The following is a 21,758-nucleotide window of genomic DNA, read 5'->3' on the forward strand; positions in this document are numbered from 1 at the left end:
GCAGTTATCTATGTAGATTAAAAATAAGATTAGTTCAGTCTGTCCATTGTTGATGCTACAGTTTGGTAATCCATAGCTAGAGCAAGCCCTTATGAGTGTTAGACTCCTTTTACAATAAAACTTCAAAATGAAGAGAACTTGTCATGGCAGATTACTGTCATGAATGGTAAAGAATATAACAGCACCTGCTGAATCATGTTCAAACAAAAAGGTACAACACCAGTATAGGCCTTTGTGTGTCATTACCATTTATCCATTCTCTCCCTCTTCATGATGGCAGAACTCTGGGGAGAGTTTTAGTAGCTTTTACCTTTGGTTTAACCATTCATAGTCAAAAGGATTATTTTGACATCAGACATTATTTCTACCAGAAATTCAATAGTTACAGATAGTTACTATATACAATGGCAGTATCTAAATATTATTTTTTGATCATAGTCTATGCAGAAACTTAAACACATCCTGTATTGATTTTTCTGGTTATCTATAAAGCCAATATTGCTTTTCCACATTAAATATTCTAGACATATAAATATTTAATGTTATGGAGATGTGAGACTGTTAGAACTGTACAATATATAGTTTTAATAGCTTTATTCATAGCCTTCTCTATGACTACAAAGTATATTCTTGTTTACCAAGTAGCATCAATCAGGGTTGGATTTCTCTTGGGGTTAACAAATGGATTTAAAAATACAAAGTGGGTACAGGGAATGGGCCTTGTATTCATGCATTTTTCATTCACATCAAACACTATGCTCTAACATTTAGCCTGAAATGTTGTTCAAAATATTTTACAGTCTGTTTACCTCCACTAAAAGCTGAACATATATTTTAACAGGTTAGAGTAAGAGCCAATGTCTCTGTCAGGATACAGACAACTATATTTTTTATTTTTTGGAAGCATATGATAATTTCATGCCTAGTAAATGTCCTCTGGAAAGTTTATCCTGATTCTTAATGTATGAAATAGTGACATGTTCAAATGTTTTTATTAATATATTCCATGTACCCTGAAAATTGAGTGCAATTTTGTGGGATTAGGAGGAATGCACATAATATCCTATAGTCTTGTGTAAGCACACTGTGAAAAGGGTAAGAACCATAAGAACTGAATCTTGCAGTAGTAAACTCTAGCAAGATACTGAACTGCATATGAAAAAAGGAAAAACAGAAGGCACACATATATGCACAGACTGCCTTGGATGGTACAAAGTATACCTGGTCTTACTGGCAGGTATGCCCTGATGATTCCCTATATTTTTTCCTTAGGCTGTATTGTTGAATTTCTCATTTCTGTGTTGCCATGAAAATGAAATTATTAAAAAAAAAAATTGAAAAGGGGTTTTTACTTACTTGCTTTAGGACTATCTTTAATTGTTACTGTGTTGATTTAGTGCTCCTTTAGTTTGGAAGTCATAACCTCTGAAGGAAATGCAGACATACAACACTACTAACTCTTACAATCATACAGTGATGTAATAAGGTTTATATTTAAAGAAAAAATGAAGCCAATAACCCCACATTGGAACTGAACTACAAAAACTGGCTTTAAGTTGTATGTTGTATATTGTGTATATTGTTCATCAGTAGAACCATCTAATGCTGGCTTTCTATTCAACTCTTTTTGTACAGTTCTTTTGACAGCAAATTTGTCTATCAGCAAAGAGGACTTGGACCAATTGAACAGAACACAATTATTGTTTTGAATCCAAGTAATGCAAAACTGCTTCATTCCACAGGCAAAAGTCTGTAAGTTGTTTTTTTTTTCTCTTACTAATTGAACTAATATTTCCATATATTTTATTCCAAAGAGTCCCTAAACTCATTTTTGTGTGTTTTATCTTATGTTTGTGCATTTATGTACAATTGGATAATTGTTGCCTGAGTATCTTCAAGTAAATAAATAAACAGAGTGAACAAATAATAAAAGTAATTTGCCATCTCTATTATCTCTGTTTTCTAACATTTCATATAATTGCATCTACCAGCCAGATTAACAGAAGTGTATATTGTACATTGTTCTTATAGATGCTAAGGTAGCCTGAGTGAGATATCGGAGATCAACAGAATTTCATAACTGAGACAGTCTTGTCAAGAAAATTCTAAGCTGTAGAGCTGTATTTTTCATTAAATGCTACATATAGTTAGTATGTACAGCCTTTGTTTTTGATCTGTAGATAAAAAATGAAATCTTCACATATATATCATTCTTCCAGAAAAATGATTTTAACTTTATTCTTCTACATTTGTGCTTGCAGATTTTATTTACCACATGGTTTGAGTGTAGATAAAAATGGTAACTACTGGGTCACTGATGTAGCTCTTCATCAGGTATGTTTCTGAAGCTTTAGTATCAGGACCATAATATTTGCTAAAAAATATTTTTATTTTCCTAGAGAGTTGACATACATTGCTTATCTAGGCCTGTTTAGAATAACATTAAGAATGTGCTTGCAGAAATTCACCCCTGTGCACTTCATGGAATATAGTTGTGTTGAATAATTTTCTACAAGGACACAGCCTGTAGAAATAATAGAATCATAGACTCAGACCATAGAATCATGGTCTGAGTTGGAAGGGACCTTAAGGATTATCTTGTTCCAGCTGCCCTGCCATGGGCACGGACACCTTCCACTAGGCCAGGTTGCTCAGAGCACCATCCAATGTGGCCTGGAACACTTTTGGAGGTAGGACAGCCACAGCTTCTCTGGGCAGCCTCACCAGTGGCATCACCAACCTCATGGTAAAGAACTTCCTTCTAATATCTAATCTAAACCTGCTCCTTGTTTGAAGCCATTCCCACTTGAATGGGGAATTCTATCACTACATGCATCTGTAAAAGGTTCATTTCCATCTTTCTTGTGGGCTCCCTTCAGGAACTGGGAGGCCACAATTAGGTCACCCAGAAGCATTTTTTTCTCCAGGCTGAACAGTCCCAGTTCTCTCAGCCTTTCCTCATAGCAGAGGTGCTCCATCCCTCTGATCACCTTGGTGTCCCTGCTCTGGACTCTCTCCAACAGCTCCATGTCCTTCCTTTGCTGGGACCCCAGAGCTGGAGGCAGCCCTGCAGGTGGGGTCTCACCAGAGCGGAGCAGAGGGGCAGAATCCCCTCCCTCCCCTGCTGCCCACAGGGTTTTGGATGCAGCCCAGGACATGGTTAACCTCTGGCTGTGAGCACACATTACCAGCTCATGTTGACCTTCTCATCAACCAACACCTTCTCCTCAGGGCTGCTCTCAATCCCTTCTCCTCACAGCCTGTATTTGTGCTTGGGATTGCCCCAACCCAGGTGCAAGATCCTGCACTTGGCCTTGTTGAATTTCACAAGGTTCTCATGGAGCCCCTCTCTCCAGCCTTTCAAAATCCCTCTGCAATTTTCTTCGATGTCTTTTGCTTATTGATGCATTTAAATCTAGAAAGTGAGACTAAATTGTTAGTTTTGTAATGACGGGAAATTTGTATTTTAAGCGGAAGTTTCCTAGAATCAGGACTATTGAAAAACTAATAATAAATATTATGGCCAATATATTAAGATTATGTTTGGTATATAAATTTATTTTATACATAGTGATAGGAATTTTTCCCTAGGCCATCTTCCATAACTGAAACCTCTTTTCTTTTCCTTTTGACTGAAAAAAAGGTTTTCAAACTAGGAGCCAATGACAAAGAGCCATTACTGGTCTTAGGAATACCTTTGCAACCAGGCAGTGACAAAAATCATTTCTGTCAACCAACTGATGTGGCCGTGGACCCAATCACTGGCAGCATTTACGTCTCTGATGGCTACTGCAACAGTCGGATTATTCAGTTCTCTCCAAATGGACTGTATGTGATGCAGTGGGGAGAAGGTACAGTCAGGGCTCTTGGTACTTTACCCATACTGCTGTTACCATTAACTTATCATGAACCATAAAATTGCTGATGTTACTATTAATTTTTTTAAATTAATTTTTATAACTGAAATACATGAATTTCAGCATTGTCCTTGCATCCAAATTTTCTCTTGTTTTTTTTCTACAGCTACTTGTAGTGGTTATATATTTCCTAAAAATAAAAAAATGGGGGTTTGTTATCTTGCTTTCAGAATAAATATTGTTGTGTCCTATTTTGTCAAAAAATATTTTGACTTTCATAAAGCCAATTTTTTTTCTTAAACATATAAGAAAGGAATCATTTTTTGCCAGATTTATGCTGTGATTTCATCTCTTTTAAGTGTTACTAATAATTATATTTCTGCCTGACTCAGATTTATGTATCACTGTAACTGTGCTGAATATTCTCAGGAAACTGCAAATTCTAAATTTGTGATTTGTAAAGAAAACACAATAGGCTACTGTGAGTTATCTACCTAAATGCTAGGAAGAAAGCAAGCTGACCTTAGTCTTTTCCCAGGATTACATTGCATTATGTGGCATACTGCTGTTTTTAAATAAAACTGATAGTTTCAGTGTGTACTTTGACACAAACCTGGGGTTTTTTTTAATTGCAGAGACTTCTCTGGGCAGATCCAGGCCTGGGCAGTTTTGTATCCCTCACAGTTTAGCCCTGATCCCTGACTTGAGTCAGCTGTGCGTTGCAGACAGAGAAAATGGTCGAATTCAGTGCTTTAGGCTGGAGACTGGGGAGTTCACAAGAGAGATCAAACACAAAGCATTTGGAAGAGAGTTGTTTGCAGTTTCTTATGTTCCAGGTAATCTTTTTTCTTGTTCTTCATATTTCAAGTAGTTGCTTTGTGCCAGGATGTCAGTGTTATTTCCTGAAGTCCTATTGTGTTATCTTAGGATGAATATTAATTATCTTCTAGAGTAGTCCTGATGCAATGAAAAATTTGAGAACTACTTGTTTTCCTGCTTGCATATGAGGGAAGTTTGCATCTAATCTCTGCTTCTAAAAAAATAACTGATTACTCCCTAAATGTGATGTCACCAAGTAGATGATCTTGTTGCTTCCTGGTGACTTCACAGTTAATCAGTAAATAATGAAATATTATTAATTATAACATTTCTAAATATTCATTTTTAACTCCATTGAAGACAGCAAAATTAAGACCAAATGAACAAGAAGGGGTTTTGGTTTCATGAAATCAGAGAACTGAAAGCAAACAGAAAACATTGTGGTTTTTATTATCACAGTCTGGTTAAAATTACTCTATTATTGGGATTAGATTTTAAACACTGATACTGAAGGTAAGGTAAATGTTAAAAACTGGATGAGGAATTTTGGCATGTTGGGCTCCTGACTCCTTAATACCAAATTTAATATCACGTTTCTCTCTTTTGCATCTTCAAGAATGTAAAAAAATGCTGTGCTGGATGAGAGGCTTGATATCTTTGTGTCTCTGACAGTGGAAAGAGGCACTCTGAGAGTGTTTGTATGCTTGGATGCATTTTGTAGTCATTCCTCTCCTATTCACCATGCATCAACAAACCCTTTATTTAACAGTTTGAGGATGTGACCTCTGATCTGTTCTTCACTGTATCTTTCTAGAGACATATTGTCCATAAATTCTAATCCCATTTCAAACTGACTTGTATGGTCTGGTTCATTGGTCTTCCACCATTGCAGGCTCCAGAAGTTATCCACTTTATTTATTTTTTTAATATAAAAAGTGATCTAGTTTCATTGAGTGCTGCTCAATCTCAGAATTTTGGAAGCGGAATAATAATTCCACACTGCCCCAGTCTGGGGCCCCTTCATCTTGCCTTATCCTCTTCAAACCGAAGAACCCCAGCCACCTCAGCCTCTCCCCATAAGCTATTTAATTGCTTCAGCCCCTTGAGTATTGTATTTGCCTTTCTTTTCCAACATCTTTAGCTTCGTTGGAACCTTTTTGAGATGCAGAGAGTAAAAAAGCACACAGTACTCAATATGTGTGCATGCTAAGTTTTTGCATAGTGTAGAACTGTCCCCTCCATTCCTAATTCTCCTCCTCATGATGCCAGACATTCTACTGAAATTTTGTCTGACACTACATGGAGGTAGAGATTTCAGGAATCTTTTAGGGATGGCTTGGAGATGTCTCTCCTGAGCTGTAGCTGCCAGTTCCAAGTTCAAACATCACATAGGCATGATCTAGATTATTTTTTTGGAAGAAACATCACTTTACAGTTGTCTTTGCAGAAGGTGTTCTGTCATCTATTTAACAACTTTTTTGTATAAGACATCTTTCTGGACTTCCTTAGTATCATGAAGGTTTTGACTTCTCCACAAAACTTGTCATCTTCCTCAGACTGCTAGATGTCATGGTTTGCCCCATTTTTCAGTCATTGATGAAAACTATTGAATAAAATTTCTGACTCTGATCTCTTCAACATCACACTATTCAGACTTCTCTGTCCTGAAGAATTATAAGCTCTGCCCGTAAGTTTAGCTCTTTGCTTCCTGTTCATTAGTGGATCTTTTGTTCAGCCCTCTGATGCACTACCTTGTCAAGGGTTTTCTGAAAGCACAATTACCTGTGTGCTTTTTCTCCCTGTTCAGAGCTGAGGCACAACAATTAGAGAAGCCGCACCAGCTTGTTCTGACAGGCCACACTTACCCATGTCTCAGTCTTCATTCTGGATTCTACCATCTTACTGGAGATGGATGCCAGAATTGGTAATGTGTATTTTCAGGCTCCCTTTTGTAGTTGGGCACTACTTCAGCATCCTGCTAGTCTTCTGGACAAGTGGCTGTTTGCAGTGCTGGGTTATTTAATTTGGCCTGAAATCTGATTTCACATTTGGTTTCTTTCTGAATTTGAGTGAATTCCATCTAAACCTCATAAACTAATAAGCTCCAACTTGTCTTACACCTTGTGCTTCCCATTGAGCTGTGTCCTCTGATCTCTTTACTAAGAAAAAAAAAAAAAAAAAAAAGAGTGTTAGAAACTTCCCAACATATTAAACAGAAAAATCTGAGAAAACCCATTTCTTTGCCATAGGCCTCTAATCCCTGAGTCCCCTTTCACATCTTTTCCTTTTATGGTTCCACTTACTCCCCAGCTGACTTTCTTCTTTTGATGCATTGAAAGAACTTTCTGCTATCAGGTCGACCATCCATAGCACAGCATTCTTGAGATTGTTTTTTTAACACCTTCACATTCCTTTTACATTTAAACTGTATGTAAAATAATTGCCTTGCTGGTTCTTCTTATTTGAACTAAGTGTGCATCTCTTAATTGACAAAGTTTCAGTGAGTTATACCTCACTTAACTTTCCTCTTGTAGTTTAGCTTCTTGTTATCTTTCTGTCTCTCTGTCTCTCAGGCAGCCTTTTTTCATCTAAACTATTACAGTTCCATCTTCACTGCAGTTTGCTATGTGTGGGTTCTTAAGGCAAATCTAATGTTGTTGCAGGTGGTCTCCTCTTTGCAGTTAATGGAATGCCCTATCCTGGAGAGGCAGAATCAGTGCAAGGATTTGTGATGAACTTCTCTACTGGAGAAATAATTGATACTTTCATTCCACTTAGAAAGGTAGAGTACTGCACAGAGTGCCTGTTACATACAATTATATATATGAGAACATTGGTAACATTTTACTTTTCCAACTTCCATAAGAAATCGGAAAATTGTTTATTGCTGGAAATAAGATGTTTTATAACGTAAGGTATTCAAAAGGAATTCTTTATAGTACTAAAAAAAAATACTAGAATTTTGGGTATTAGCTCTTACATTTGATACACATTTGAAAATTATACTAACTTCTAGATGATTCCTACAGATAATATCTTCAGGCAGGATAAGCCTATTTTATTACTGCCATTAGAGTTCTTAAAAGTTAATTTAAGAGAATAATGAAGGAATTGAAAGATTCATACATTTAGATGCTAGTAATTTGTCAAAAGTAGAGCTTATTCTTAAGCAGAAGTAATATGCAACTGTATGGTTATATCAGTCTTCACAGAATACTAGTAAGTTAAGGCTAAATGTTCTTCATGCAGTACTGTACATAAAAACTGTGGGGTTTTTTTAACAGTTTCAATATATTGTCTTAGATTAAAGAATGAATGTTAATATTCTCACTTATTGGTGCCACATACACTATTTATTTGCAGTCCAGCTTTAAATTATATTGAGAGTTATTTTTTCTGAGTATAGCAAATAGCTGTTTTGCATATGAACTTTAACAAAAATTTAATGTGTGGGCTTCAAACCAAGATTCTTTTTGAAAATATGTATTTCAGCAGATAAAGTGGAATGTAGTAATATGAATAGAAATAATATCAATATAATTTTTTTAGCATTAATATATGGAATAATCTCTATGTTTTTATCCCTGGAGAAGGCAAACATTCAATAGAAATGGAATTCCTTTCCTTGCACACATTTGGGTTTCACACCAGCACCTGCTGCATTTTCCAGTCTAAAGCAGGATTGAATATGAGCAGGCTCAAGATAGGTGTTAAGGAGGCCTTGTGAGAGCGTAGACACTTAAGGGGTAATCTGTGACTGCTTATCTTCACAGAGCTTTGAGATGCCACATGATATTGTTGCTTCAGAAGATAGAACAGTATTTGTTGGAGATGTTCATGCCAAAGCAGTGTGGAAGTTTGCATCTGTGGAAAGTATGTTCTTTTTGTTCTTAATGTCCTAACTTCACATTTTGTACCTTCAGGTATCACTTATCTGGTACCCCTGGCCAAGAGCCTAGTGGCATAGTGAGTAATTTAAAGTGCACTACAAGCTTCACTTGCAGCAGTTGTGTGCTGCTGCTCAGTTTTCATTAAAAGACTGTTCTTCAGCATTGTTGTGTGCTCTGTCAAAGAAGAGTCCTGGGCACATGAGTTTGTCACAGAAGGAGTCAACATGCGTTTGCCTTACACATCCATTGTCAGTAACAAAAAAGTAACTTTAACAAAAGTGTTACTTTAGTAATTTCAGTGTATCATTTGCTGAGACCTCAACTGCTTTCTTTGAGGTTATCACGCAGAAAACTCCCAAGGTATGAAATAAAAACACAGGTCAACTTGAAAATTTTATTCATTTCATTGGAAGCATTTATCACTAGAAAATTAATCTAGTATATTTTGAAGTTCTATTTCTATACAGAGGAAACACTTGCCAGTTTTAATCTAGTAACCCCCAAGGCAAGCAGCCTCAGTTCAGGGAGAGGAACCTGATTAGTCGGACATCAATTTAGTAGAACTCAGAGAGAGGTTACATGTTTTACAGGAATAAAAATATAGTCCACTGCTCCATTATATGGGATTAAAAAAATGTATGACAGACATAAAGTCTTAGGCTTCAGGATGTTAGTCGTCCAGTAAGAGTCCACTGGTATAAATTACTAAGCTAGCTAGTTATTGCTTATTTGTCTTGTTTATAATTGATAGATTTTCCTTTGGGGCATTTGGCATCAGCTGCTCTTAACAGGAGACTGGACCAGATAAATTGCAATTCTGATTGGATATGTTTTTATCTGCATGTAGTAAACTGAACATGAACAATTCTCAGCTTTTCTTCAAAGAAACATGAGAATAAGAAAGTAATGGAATTTTTACAGGTTAGATAAGGGAAGTCCTTGTATAAAATTTTCTTTTTAGTTTTTGCTGAAGTATAAAAGAGGAGTGGCTAAGAAACCCTGATTCAACCAGCCTTTAATTCACTATGATTTTAATAAAAAGTTCTGTTTTTGTGGGAATCTATGAACTTTTAGGCATACATGTAAAATCTTTCTGTTTCATAAAAGCTGATTATTGCAAGCAACTTTCATGAACTGAGCTCTTCCTTTTTTTTCTCTGGCCTTGTGAGCGAGCTACTGAATAGTTTATATTGACTCTCTGTGGTGAAATTCAAGTGTTGATGGGAATGTTTACTATAGGATTCCACAGTACATTTGAGAAAGCTAGCAGGAAGATGTCACTGAGTGCCTTTCTGAAATATCAGTTGTCCTGAAGAATGATTTTGTTTTACAGAAATGGAACATCGGTCAGTTAAAAAGGCTGGTATTGAGGTACAGGAGACAAAAGGTTAGTCTGATTCATAATGAAAATGAAGGGATCAGTATGTTCACACAGACTAGGGCTGCTTCTGCCAAGCTGAAGGGACAAAATGCTGACTAGTTTGACTGTTCTGTTTTTTGTGAGTTCCTATAGGAAGCATTAGAAGGAAGCTTGTAACACTGTTACCTGGTAGATTCTGTTTCACAGCCAACCTAAACATTTCATTTCCAGTAATGACAAGTGCTTCACTGTCACAGAATAAAAATTTTACTAGTAGGTTAATTCCATTCTACCATCTGGTATGTTCCAGATTGGTATCTGTGGCAGCTCCCTTAGATGCAGAAATAGCTCTAAAATACAACTGCAACAGTTATTCCCCAGCACCCTCCCCCGCTCTACAACCCCCAACCACCAAAGAAAGGGTTATTTGAAACGACAATTGGTTTATATTCCTGTGTAGTCTTTTAGTACACAGCCTTGTCAGTCACATCACATGGCAAGAAATATTATTTTTTTCTATTTACATTTCTTCCCATAGATTTACTAGACTTTTTATTTATTTAATCTACATGAAAATGAAAAAAAAAAGGAAAAAGAAAATGAAAGCATATAGGAACAGTGTAAGGAGGCAGTACACACAGAGGAGATTCAAAGGAGTAAAATACCAATTAAGGTAGATGAAAAGTAATTTTAACCATTTGTATTCTGTTATGTAGCTCATTTCCCTTTCAGAAAAACAGTACCACATTATGGTACTATTTACAAAGGCATTTAAAATGTTCAAATGTTCTTGTTTTCTTTGCTTAAATTCAGAGCTTATGTAGTTTGCTTCAGCCATGTATATGCAGATAGAAAAAAGTCAAAAAAATCCCAACTGCCAATTGAAAGCATATAGAATTAAGGAGAATAAGGAAGGCTAATGAAACAATGAAATGCTTACTGCCAGCACTGTTATCCTTTTCTTTTATCTCCATTGGTACACCAGCCTGCCTGAAGCACTCAAAAGGGAAGTGTTGACCTTACAGCATGCTGTATATCTAGGGATATGTAAATTCCTTTCAGCTTTCTTTAGCTGACACTTCCAATGTCATAGAGAAAAAATGCAATAGTAACACCACGGTAAGAAAGAGGTTTTAAGTAACAGTGTCTAAAACTGTTTCGAGTAGGTAGGCTGAAATTAACATCTTTCAGCTCCACTGGGAGCTGTGTCATCTGCTTTATAAATGGAGAGGAGTGGCCTGCACTCTCACAGCCTTGTGGTGACAGACTGCTACTAGTGCTTGTACTACTCTGACATGGGGGGAAATATATGGAGAACTGTAACTTTGCCTAGAGGTGGGAAAGATGGTGGAGGAAAATCTTCCTTAGCAGTAACTACTTGAACAGACAGCATGTTTTCATTGTGTTATTGTTATCCTTGTACTTGTGATAACAATGATATTGTTGATCATTGTATTAATGTTGAGTGTAAACTGAACCATTTGATACTCCTTCAGAGTAGAACATAATTTTAATTTTGATGCAGAATCAAAACAGTGTTGATTGAAAGTGTTTGTGATGCAGCTACTTGTAAAGACAAGCTGTTCAGTCTGAATTCAAAATATATAGCTAGACAGTTTTACTTACTAAAAGTTATCACAAAGCATTTGCAACATCATAAAGGCTTTTCTGAAATAGTTTTTCTCCTTGTGGGTATAGAGTTAACAAATCAGTCAGCAATGACTAAATGCAGTTTTCAAAAGCTCTCCAGACTTGTAGAACCAAAATTCCTTAATGGAATGTAATAGTTCTGAAAATTTAACCCTTTGTCATAGTTTTATTAGAAAGATCTTTAAACTTCTTCTTTGTGTTTATGATAACATGATTTATACTGGTTTCTGTATTTCTTGTGGAAATGTTTTTGTCAAAAGGAGATGTTTAAATGATGTTACACCACACAGTTATTTGCAAAAATGGATCATTGAGGTAATTTCCTATATTTTAAATAGTAGATGCTTTTTAGGACAAAACTGTTTGACACATCTCCTTTCCTCATTTGAGAAAAGGGGAGGGAATCTTTGCTAGTGAGTGGTATCAATCAGACTTGCTCTTTCCTTTTATTTGGGATAACATCAGCAAAAGCAAAAAATGTCTCCATAAGAGTTTGTCTTTTGTTTCCTTGTTACAAAGCACTTCAGGTATCCTAGCTTGTTGTTTCCTGTAACACTTTGTTCTGCATCAGCTGTTCAAGCAACAGCTTGATGCATATGGATTACATGTGGAAATTCTTTTCTTTTTAAAGAATCAGAAACAATTGTTGAAGCCAGATTGAAAAACAAGCCAGAATCAAGAGACCCTCTAAAGAATATGGATAAACAACACTTGGTCCAACAGGCCAGCAGCGCTGGAGTTTCCTTTGTTCTTATTACAACTCTTCTTATTATCCCTGTTGTTGTCCTGCTAGTAATTTTAGTATTTATTCGGTGGAGGAAGACAACTGTCTATGGAGGTAACTGTGAGTAACTTTTTTAGAGAACAGGCTTTTATTATTCCAGTTCCAAATATCTCTGAACACTGGGGGGTGAGGGTATGAAGAGAGCAGCTCCCTGTGCCTTTGTCCTCCTGAACAGTTGCAGTGATGCTGCATGCAAACTTACAGCTTGGCAGGGACACAGCACCCGCAGCCCCCTGAGCCCTTAATAGTGCACCTCAAGCTAGCACCTCTTCAGAACATGTATCAAAAACTTTAATTGGTATCAAGGCAAAAACTGGTATCTCAGAAATGACTAGAATAAATTCATGTTGTATTGTCTAGAATTCAGAAATTTTAATACTGCAAGCATAGTTTGATTTTTAAACTACTGAGAACAAAAGACTCCATATGGGTGTTACAGAGATACAAGCAAAACAAAAGCAGATAAGAAATTATGTATTATTGCTCTCTCCTACCTAGTCAATTCTGTGAGTCATACACGCTTCCATAGTGCAGCTTAATCCATAGCTCCAAAAGCTCTAATTGGTACATAGAATTTATGTGAGTGGTTCTAAATTTGTATTGTATAATAACATTATTTTTCATAAATTGGCAGACTATGATAGGCATTTGATCAGTAGTTATTTATATATATCACTAGTTATCACTTGTTATTTTGTATCACAAAATTGTTTTAGCAAGATACTTTCTTCCAGAGAAGAAAATGTACATGGAGTACACAACACAGTTCTGCCACTGTCAGGACCTACTGTGACAGAGTAGGCCATTCAGCAATATAATGTGGCTACACAACTGAATTGGTTGTATTTTACTGAAGATTTCAGCATAGAGCTTCCTGACTTTTGTATTCAAGTGTGTTAGCATACCAAATATGCTAGATAGCATATCAAATATGCTAACACTCTAGTCTATTGCAGTGCTGCCAAAAATGGCTTCTTAGAGCTGCTGATTGGTTTGTTGAATGTCTGTAATTTTTATCAGAAAATACAGGTCATTTGATCACAGAACACTGGGGGTTTAGCTTATTTTTGAAATTTACTTTGTTTTTCAGCTGATGGGGAACGCAAACTAGATTCTAGTTCAGGCAGAATTTTAGGCAGACTTAGAGGTAAGTAGTCACTGAAGATGTTTTCAAATGCAGTAACTGGAGGCTTTTTTTTCTGTATTCATGTTGACTAACAGATTTGATGGAACTTTCTCAAAGGAAGGATTGGGGGCAAAGATCAGGGTCTTTTGAAAATTTCTTTTACAGCAACTTTTATCTGTCATTGTCTGCCCACTAAAGAGGATGAGTCACTACCAGTGGGAGAGCAGGAGCTATAATGAGTTATTGTGGATCTGGTGAATGAAATTAAGCACTTTGAGACTAAGGGCAAATGGGTAGGAACGCCAGTAACCTGTGTAGAATTAAAGAAATAATGGATGCTAAAGAAGCATAGTCTGAAACTTCTACTTTTAATCTTAATTTCCTTCTTCTTTCCTATTATATGAACCTAGCTTTTGTGGCTCATGTGCTGAACCTTTAAAAACAGTTTCTGGAAGGACACTTAAAAGAATCACCACTATACTGTTTAATTAGTAGATAGATTTTTATTCCCCCCTTACAGTTAAAGCAAAACTTATGAAAATCCTTTCCTTTCCATAGGGAAAGGCAGTGGTGGAATTAACCTTGGGAACTTCTTTGCAAGTCACAAAGGCTACAGCCGAAAAGGGTTTGACCGGCTGAGCACTGAAGGAAGTGATCAAGAAAAAGATGAAGATGATGGCACTGATTCTGAGGAAGAATGTTCAGCATCTCCACTGCCACCAGCACCTTCATCATCCTGAACCTAACCTTTGAGTTCTCCATTTTATGGTTCAACCCAGAATGTCAGATTTCTTTTCCCTTAAGCACGTTTAAGATCTTGTATATTTAATTGTAAACTATTCTAGTCTGCGTGGGGCTGTACACTGGTTCCTTTAATTTTTGTTTGGTTTTAGTTATGTTTTTTAAGTGGAGTATATGGAAATTCCATATCAGTGCCGTTGGTTTTTATGTGAACATCTTAATAAGGCAAAGTCTTCTAATTGCAGGACTGATTTAAAGCAGTAGTATTTTATCATCAAATATGGGGATCTTGTAAATAAGTCTTACTATCTGCTTCATCAAAATATTTTTTCCATAATTATTGAGTTGCCAATTTCTGTTTTGTGCCTTTCCTCTTTAATGTCCTTAACCTGTTGCATTACAGAGAATATACAGTGCCACAAGAAAATGAAGCTGCCAAGTCTTCTTCTATTTTTTTAAATCACTAACATGATATTGCATTGAAGGAAAGAAAAAAGTCTCTATTTAATTTTTTTTCTTCTTCCTAACTTGATGTGTTTCTGGAATGTCTTATTTTTAGATGGTATCACTGTTAGAACACTATTTTCAGAAGCTGAATGTAATTTGTGTAATAAAGTATTCGCAGAGCATTGGCTGTCAGAGTGTACTTTGGAATTTTTGCTTGCATTTTTTTTGTATACGACTTTTGTAAAAGTTACAGGGGGCACTTAACACAGTAAATTTTAATGTGTTCTACCAACAGAGAAAAAAAATGCTATTTTGTGTGGAAGCTGAAAAAAAATTTTGCTATGTCACAATTGCTTTTTTTTATAAGACTAATAATCTGCATACATGTACAAAATCAACCTTAAACACCTGAAGAGGGATTTTACTTGTATAATAAAACTGCAAGGTATTTCTTTAGTAAAACACATGGTCTCAGCTAAGAGGAAACCTGTGTCTCAAATTAAATATGCAAATTAGTCAGGATATGCACCTAATACTACCTGATTTGAAGTACTGATTTTAATTTTTTCTCCACACTTTCTTTTTTATTCATTCAACAGGAACCCTCAGTCCTGTAATGAGCTCTCTCATTTAACAGCAGACTTACGGAAGTCCTGCTGGCTAATTAGCCTCTCTGTATGAGTCATCTAGAGTGTGAATCATTGTGTAACATCATTATGACTAATCAGTCCAGTTTGAGGATCAGAGCATAATTAATGTCTTTTAAAACTGCTATTATGAGTAGAGTGTACACAGCTGTAATTGCCACAGGGTTTTATGAAACAGTTTTCATTATCAACGTTGCAGGTGTTGTAATAGGTTACCGCTGGCACTGAGATTGGAAAATAGGCTTTAAGCCTCCTTGTGGTGGTTTTGCAAGGTCTATGGAGGAATAAGGGTAATGATAGTGGAGAAAAAGGTAAGGTCTTCCCCCCAGCAAGATTTTATAAATCCCCTTTTTCTGGAAAAAACCAAAACCCCAAACTTAAAATGCATTACAAGCTGGTTTCTTTTCTCACATACAGCAAAATCTCCAAGATAGCCATCTGAAATGCTGGAGTACAGGCACAGTTTCATGTGAAATGTATTTGGTGCATACTTTTAAGTTGCTTCCTCTCCTGCAAATTTTTGTTTTCCTAGTGTTAGAAGGAACACAGTGTGTTTCTTACCTTTGAAAGCAAGGCAGTATTATTTTGGCAGTGGCCTTGATCCTCATATATATGAATAAAAAGAAATTCATTGGGAAGAATCCTCTGAAGCTGTCTGCAAAAATGCTCAGTCACTAGTTTACAGGAAGTTTCCAGTGACAGCAGTTAAGAAAACTGTGGTGACATTGCTGCCATAGGTGGTGTATATGCCATCAGTTCTAAAAGTGTTGGGTGTTTTCTGCTTCCATTAACAGAGCTCAGTGGAAGTAATATGCAGCTTCCCTCTTTGTCCTTTCTTTTATCTGAACTGTATCTTCTATTCTAGATAATGCTTTGTTGAGAGGGAATCAGCCAAACAGTTAAATTGCAAATACAGGCTAAAATAGATTAATTGAGCTTTAATCAGCTCTCTGGAATTCAGACATTGGTCTCTCCTGGGCTGCCTAAAGAGAAGCAGGATGAGGGAGGAGATTCCACTCTGATCTGGTGAGACCCCACCTGCAGTGCTGCATCCAGCCCTGGGATCCCCAAAATAAGAAGGATGTGGACCTTTTGGAGTGGGTCCAAAGAGGGCCACAAGGATAGTCAGAGGGCTGTGTACCTCTCTTGGAGTTTTTCAGTCTGGACAAGAGAAGGCTCCCCAGAGATCTGATTTTGGCCTTTGAGTGTTTAAAGTGGGTTTATAAGAAAGACAAAACCTTTTTACCAAGGACTATAGTGATAGGACAAGGAGGGAATGGTTTTAAACTGAAAAAGGGAGATTTAGATTGGATATTAGAGAGAAATTCTTTATTCTGAGCATGGTAAGGCACTGGCACAGGTTGCCCAGAGAAGCTGTAGATGCCTCACCACTGGAAGTGTTCAAGGCCAGGTTGTATGGGGCTCTGAGCAACCTGGTCCAGTGGGAAGTGTCTATGCCCATGGCAGAGGGGTTTGGATTAGGTGATCTTTAAGGTCACTTTCAACCCAAACCATTCTGTCATTTTTAATAACTGCACGGACAGGCCACCCAGCTACTTTCCAGCAGCAATCAACATTCAGCAGGTCAGGTTTTATGCTCTTAATTCTGTTCAGGTGCAATGGCAAAATTGGAACATCTGAACCTACTTGAAGGCACTGAATGTTCTTAGTCTCTTATTAAGGGTGCATCTTATGAAAACAATGTACCAGAGACTCCATGCTGCAATAGAAAAATTAATGTAAAAAGGAAGATACAAGCTTTCTGAATCACAATTCTCATTTTAATAAGTCAGCAGACCATCCTCCATCCTAACAGGTTCTGTGTGCTAATATTATTTATTGTATTACATGTTGAATTCTGGTTATTCAGTCTGAATTTTAGAGAGCATATTTAAATTAGTTTTCAGCAGTTGCTCCAGTTAAGACTATTCTTTAATGAACAACATGTAATTGCAGAATTTAAGATTTAAAAGATGTGGTACTGCCTTCCACATGTTGTTGATTAATCTTTTCTTAAGCCTTTTTAAGAAGGAATAATCTTGGCTATTGTAGGGGCTGAATATTTTCATTAAAATTAGGCTGACCAAGTAGCTAAGCATCTCCCTGTTTTAAATAGTTTGACCCATGGGAAGTCTTACAGGGTTATGGGATGTGGTTGTGATCCACTGGCAAGTGGCATTGGATAATTTTTGGTACCTTTTTGTGAACATGCCATAAGTGAGGGCAGACTATGTCAACTGCAAGGTGCCATGGGGAGGATGCACTGACCTGTAACACACAGGTTGTCACCCACATCACCTGAAGGTGTCCCAATTAACTGAAATTACAATCCTAATTAAGCAGCTGTCCTTGCCACCAAGTATCATTAGGTGTAAATTGATTCCTTGGGAAGCATCTTGATTAAGTAGATTTCTAATCAAGCAGTGCACTGTAGAGTTAATGAGGATTTATAGATCATTGTGGTGAATTGCAAAAGCTTCTTCCTTGCCAAAACTAGATTTATTTAAGTTTTATCAGAGTCTTTAGGTCGATATGGCTGTCACGCTGCAATGGATTAGGATTAAGCATGTGCCATGCTACAGAGAAGGGGCTTGGAGATTTTTAGGTTGCCATTCAAAAACACATGTGAAAACTTGTTTGAGAAATTTCATACGTATTAGCAGAAGTTGTGGGGACCATCACTGCTGAGCAATTCAAGAGCAACTTCAGTTACTTAATTGCACATTAGGACATACTTTCTAATTTTAAAGACTATGTCATTATATAGTTCACAGTTTGTGTGGATTCCTGTATTGTTCACTAAAAACGCAAAACCAGATCCAAATATTCAAGTAAATTAAAAATAAGAGCTGAAATTAAGACACTGTATTTTCTATGTAAAACAGATGCTAGTGAACCCTACAGTTTTAGCACCCTGATTTGCCTTTACCTGTTGGGATTTTTTGATTCTTAAATATGAAAATATTTTTTTAATGTGAATTATCAAAATTTGTTAGTAAAATTTACACTGTAATTGCTCTTTAGGCTCTTTTCCAGTAATGGGGAAAAAATTAGATTTGTCTGTATAGCTAAGCATTACTGGCAGAAGAAAAGAGAGGAGCTGACAGTGTAGAGGAGAATTTAAAATCTGCAGTGATAGCTACTTACCGAAGCAAAACCTGCAAACTTCTTGCTGCTTCTGGACATGGTGGCTAAAAAAACCTAAAAGAACATTCAGCTGGCATTGTTAGACATGTATTTTGGAGAGATACTGCATGGTAGTCAATCTGGAAGCTGCACTAGATTTTTTTCTAAATACTACAGGTCATGAAGGCACTTAATTTAACTGCTTCTTTATCTCCATTCTACACATATTTCTTATTAATGAGTTGCATGTGAAGCATGATATCCTGTAAGTGAAGATCTGTCTGATTTCACTGTATAGCTTTTAGAAAATATACAGGTGACGTGTGGACAGTAGTCTTGTAGGCAGTATGCCAAAGAACTGGTTTAAGATGCAGTAATTTTATTCCTAGAAAATAGTCAGTGGTAACAGTTCAGCAGACTAGGGAAATTATTAATTACAGACTATACTTATTTTTCTGAGACATACGACAAACCTAAATTTTCTACTCTTTTTATTTAGAATTGAAGAATTTTTTCAGAATAGAGATTAGGCAACTGCCAAAGAGGCTAAAGGTGGTACTTAGGATTTCAGGGCAGATTTCACTGCAATCCTTAGTGCTCTGAGTACCCTCTCCCCTCTGTTACTGCTTCCTTCAACCATGACACGTCCTACAACAGCTGCTCAAGAGAAAATTACTTGCAGGAAAAAGGACTGAATTCCACAATTCTGCCATGTTTCCTCGGGTCGGCTCTCGGGTCACACACACTGTGCCACACATAAGGAAGTGGAGGCATGGCGTTATACTGGAGGCTCCAATATCGAGAAAGGGACATGGCCTGGCTATTCAGGCCCCTGCTGCTGGACCAAAAGGCGGTCACTGTAGTGTTTCACCCCAGAGACACTTTTGGCTAGCTGGATGTCACAGCTGGGCGCGTGGAGACAAGTCCAGGCAAGCTGGAGCTCAGGTGGCGGCGGGATGGAGCTTCCTCTCGCTGAGGGTCCGCTCCTCAGGTTTCCCTCTGCCGGAGAAGCTTTAAGGCGATGATGAAGGAAAGGAGTCGGTTCTGATGGAGGGTTTAATCCAGAGCTTTTATTCTGGCCCGCAGGCCTCTGAATGTAGCAACAGCTCCAAGCAGAACTCCCTGAAGACCTCTGAATGCGGCCACTGCTCCATCAGAACTCTCCGGACCGCGGGCTTCCCCTCTCTTTTACCTGGGGGAGGGGATGGGGAAGGGATAAGGAGCCCACCAACCAGGTACAGGAGAGGAGGTCTCAAGGGAGAAAGGACACCTGGATGGCCCAATGCCCCCCCGGGGGTGGAGGGCATCCTTTGACTCTGCCAATCACTCGACGCACTTCTGGAATGCCAGGAGTGACAGACAGTGCTCAGCAGGGGTCAGGGTGGGGAAAGGAGGAGTGATTGACACACCTGGGAAGACAACTTCAGGGGAAAAAAACAGGGTTCAGGGGTAAACCATGAAAGCACACCGCAACATAGCGTTATTCCAGGCACTTGCCTGGGAGATCCTGCTCACAGCAACCGAGGTGTAACGAGTACTGAAAGGTGCTTGGAAGGTGTAAAGCTGTACTGAAAGTTTACCACAGTTGGCAGCTGTGGTATAAAACCACCTAAAGCACAAGTAGAGTATTTTTGTACTCTGGCTCACACGACAGGTCAGTCATTCAGCCTTCACAAAATGCGGGTCATGTTGCTCTCAGAAATCTATTCATGCTCCCGTGATTACCAACAATTCCGTGTGAAAATTACCGAAAACTCTGCTGCTTACATCGTTTCGGAAGGAAGTCCTCGGAAGGGCAGGGCAGCAGCTCCCCGTGGATCCAGGCTGCCACCGTGCGTCCGACGCTCCGACACAAATCCGGAACATCTCCCTCTGGAGTCGAACACACGAAAGCTAAGACTCTAAAAAAAATGTTTGCCGGTATGACACCATAACTATGCGCTCTGCTTTCCTTCTTCTTGGTCTTTATTCTATGGGAGCGGTGGATGATGTTTCTGACTAGGTGAAGACTCAGAATCAATCTGGTAGGGAAGCACAGGTATTATTTACTGCATATCACTGAAATGCTGCACAAACCAGAACTCATTTTCTTAAGGGCTTTTCTACTGTGGCTTTTATCACTATGTCTGCCAGCTTTGTGAAGAATAATGAGTATTTTTTGCCGTTTGTCAGGAATCTGATATGGTGTTACTCTGTACAGAAGGGGGAAGTGAGGCGTAAGGAAATTAAAGGCATCAATTGCCAGGAATAATCGACTAAGTTTAGGTACTGAATTTGTGAAATCTGATTTATTCCCTTTTAACCCACTTACTCGGATATCACTTTACATATTCAAGGCATCAATTCTTGCCATCAGCTGCAGCTCTGAATGCTCCAGTTCTGCTGATGAGTTTTGAGATGCTTCTCAAGCACCTAAAAAAGGCTCACCCATGTGAGTAATGAGTAGTATGTGGTAATACAGAATTAGAGAAACTTGTATCCAAGTGATCTGCTCACCACTTCACTAGTTGCCTGTAACAGGGCAGCACTGCCTGGCACTGGGGACATGCTGTATTTCCTACAACAGTTATTGTTTACTGGCATACCTACTTCTGCTACCAGTGCAGCAAGGTTGCTGCAGATCCCTTCATCTACACACAAGTTGAAAGGAGAACTGACCAGGGAATGCATCTCTCAGGATTAACTGCTCTAGAATCAAATGCTTTAAAATTCAGTTTACTGTCTAGTTACTTCTATCTGGAAGATCCTTCCTCTTCAAATTAAAGCTTTTGGTGTGCTGCTTTTCATTCAAAATTTCTACACAGTTTTGTTACCAATATAACCAGCAAGCCAGCAGAAGAGTACCCATTTATTGAAGACACTGCTAAGTCTTGCTTCCGTGTGTCAATTTTGGCCAAACAGTGTTTCTTTTCTATTTTCCAGTGATGTTCTTCATGTCAATAGTTTGAAAACCCTGTATTTTATTTCAATGAACCTCCCCCGTGCACAGAAGGCTACATTTCAGTGCACTGGTAAAGTCACTAATGCCTGCTTGTTAATACAGTAGACAAAATTACCAGGAAGCCCGAGCAATCAGCAGTATGTTAAATGTACACAGTATGTTAAATGTTTCTGTGTTTTCCCGATTACTCTCTCACTGCAGCATTTTATTTCTTTTCAGTGTAGCTCTAACAACTCTACAGCACTTGCGTTACCCCAGAGCTACTGCAGAAAACAGCTTTGCACAATTCAGGAACTGTTCACTTGGAGTAAGAAAACAATAAGAGAGGCTGGTTCTCTTTTGCAGCTACTAAAGCAGAAATGAATCTTAC

The 21,758-nt window shown here is 37.8% G+C and overlaps 1 protein-coding gene across 8 annotated transcripts in view; it reads left to right on the forward strand.

Moving 5' to 3' along the window:
* The window catches only part of PAM (peptidylglycine alpha-amidating monooxygenase), a 119,862-nt gene extending 105,003 nt beyond the window's left edge, over positions 1–14,859 (forward strand). For 3 of the 8 annotated variants that reach the window (XM_053931666.1, XM_053931668.1, XM_053931672.1), the window contains 10 exons: positions 1,636–1,752; positions 2,262–2,334; positions 3,644–3,851; positions 4,493–4,693; positions 7,340–7,458; positions 8,450–8,549; positions 9,900–9,953; positions 12,208–12,420; positions 13,451–13,507; positions 14,045–14,859. In XM_053931666.1, the coding sequence (XP_053787641.1) occupies positions 1,636–1,752; positions 2,262–2,334; positions 3,644–3,851; positions 4,493–4,693; positions 7,340–7,458; positions 8,450–8,549; positions 9,900–9,953; positions 12,208–12,420; positions 13,451–13,507; positions 14,045–14,226 (1,324 nt within the window). In that variant the 3' untranslated portion in view covers positions 14,227–14,859. The remainder of the gene's footprint in view (positions 1–1,635; positions 1,753–2,261; positions 2,335–3,643; positions 3,852–4,492; positions 4,694–7,339; positions 7,459–8,449; positions 8,550–9,899; positions 9,954–12,207; positions 12,421–13,450; positions 13,508–14,044) is intronic. The other 5 variants (XM_053931667.1, XM_053931670.1, XM_053931671.1 and 2 more) reach the window with 5 other exon arrangements.
* Positions 14,860–21,758: the final 6,899 nt, after the last annotated feature.

The sequence above is a fragment of the Vidua chalybeata genome, chromosome Z, assembly GCF_026979565.1.
Source record: "Vidua chalybeata isolate OUT-0048 chromosome Z, bVidCha1 merged haplotype, whole genome shotgun sequence".
Taxonomy (NCBI): Eukaryota; Metazoa; Chordata; class Aves; order Passeriformes; family Viduidae; genus Vidua; species Vidua chalybeata.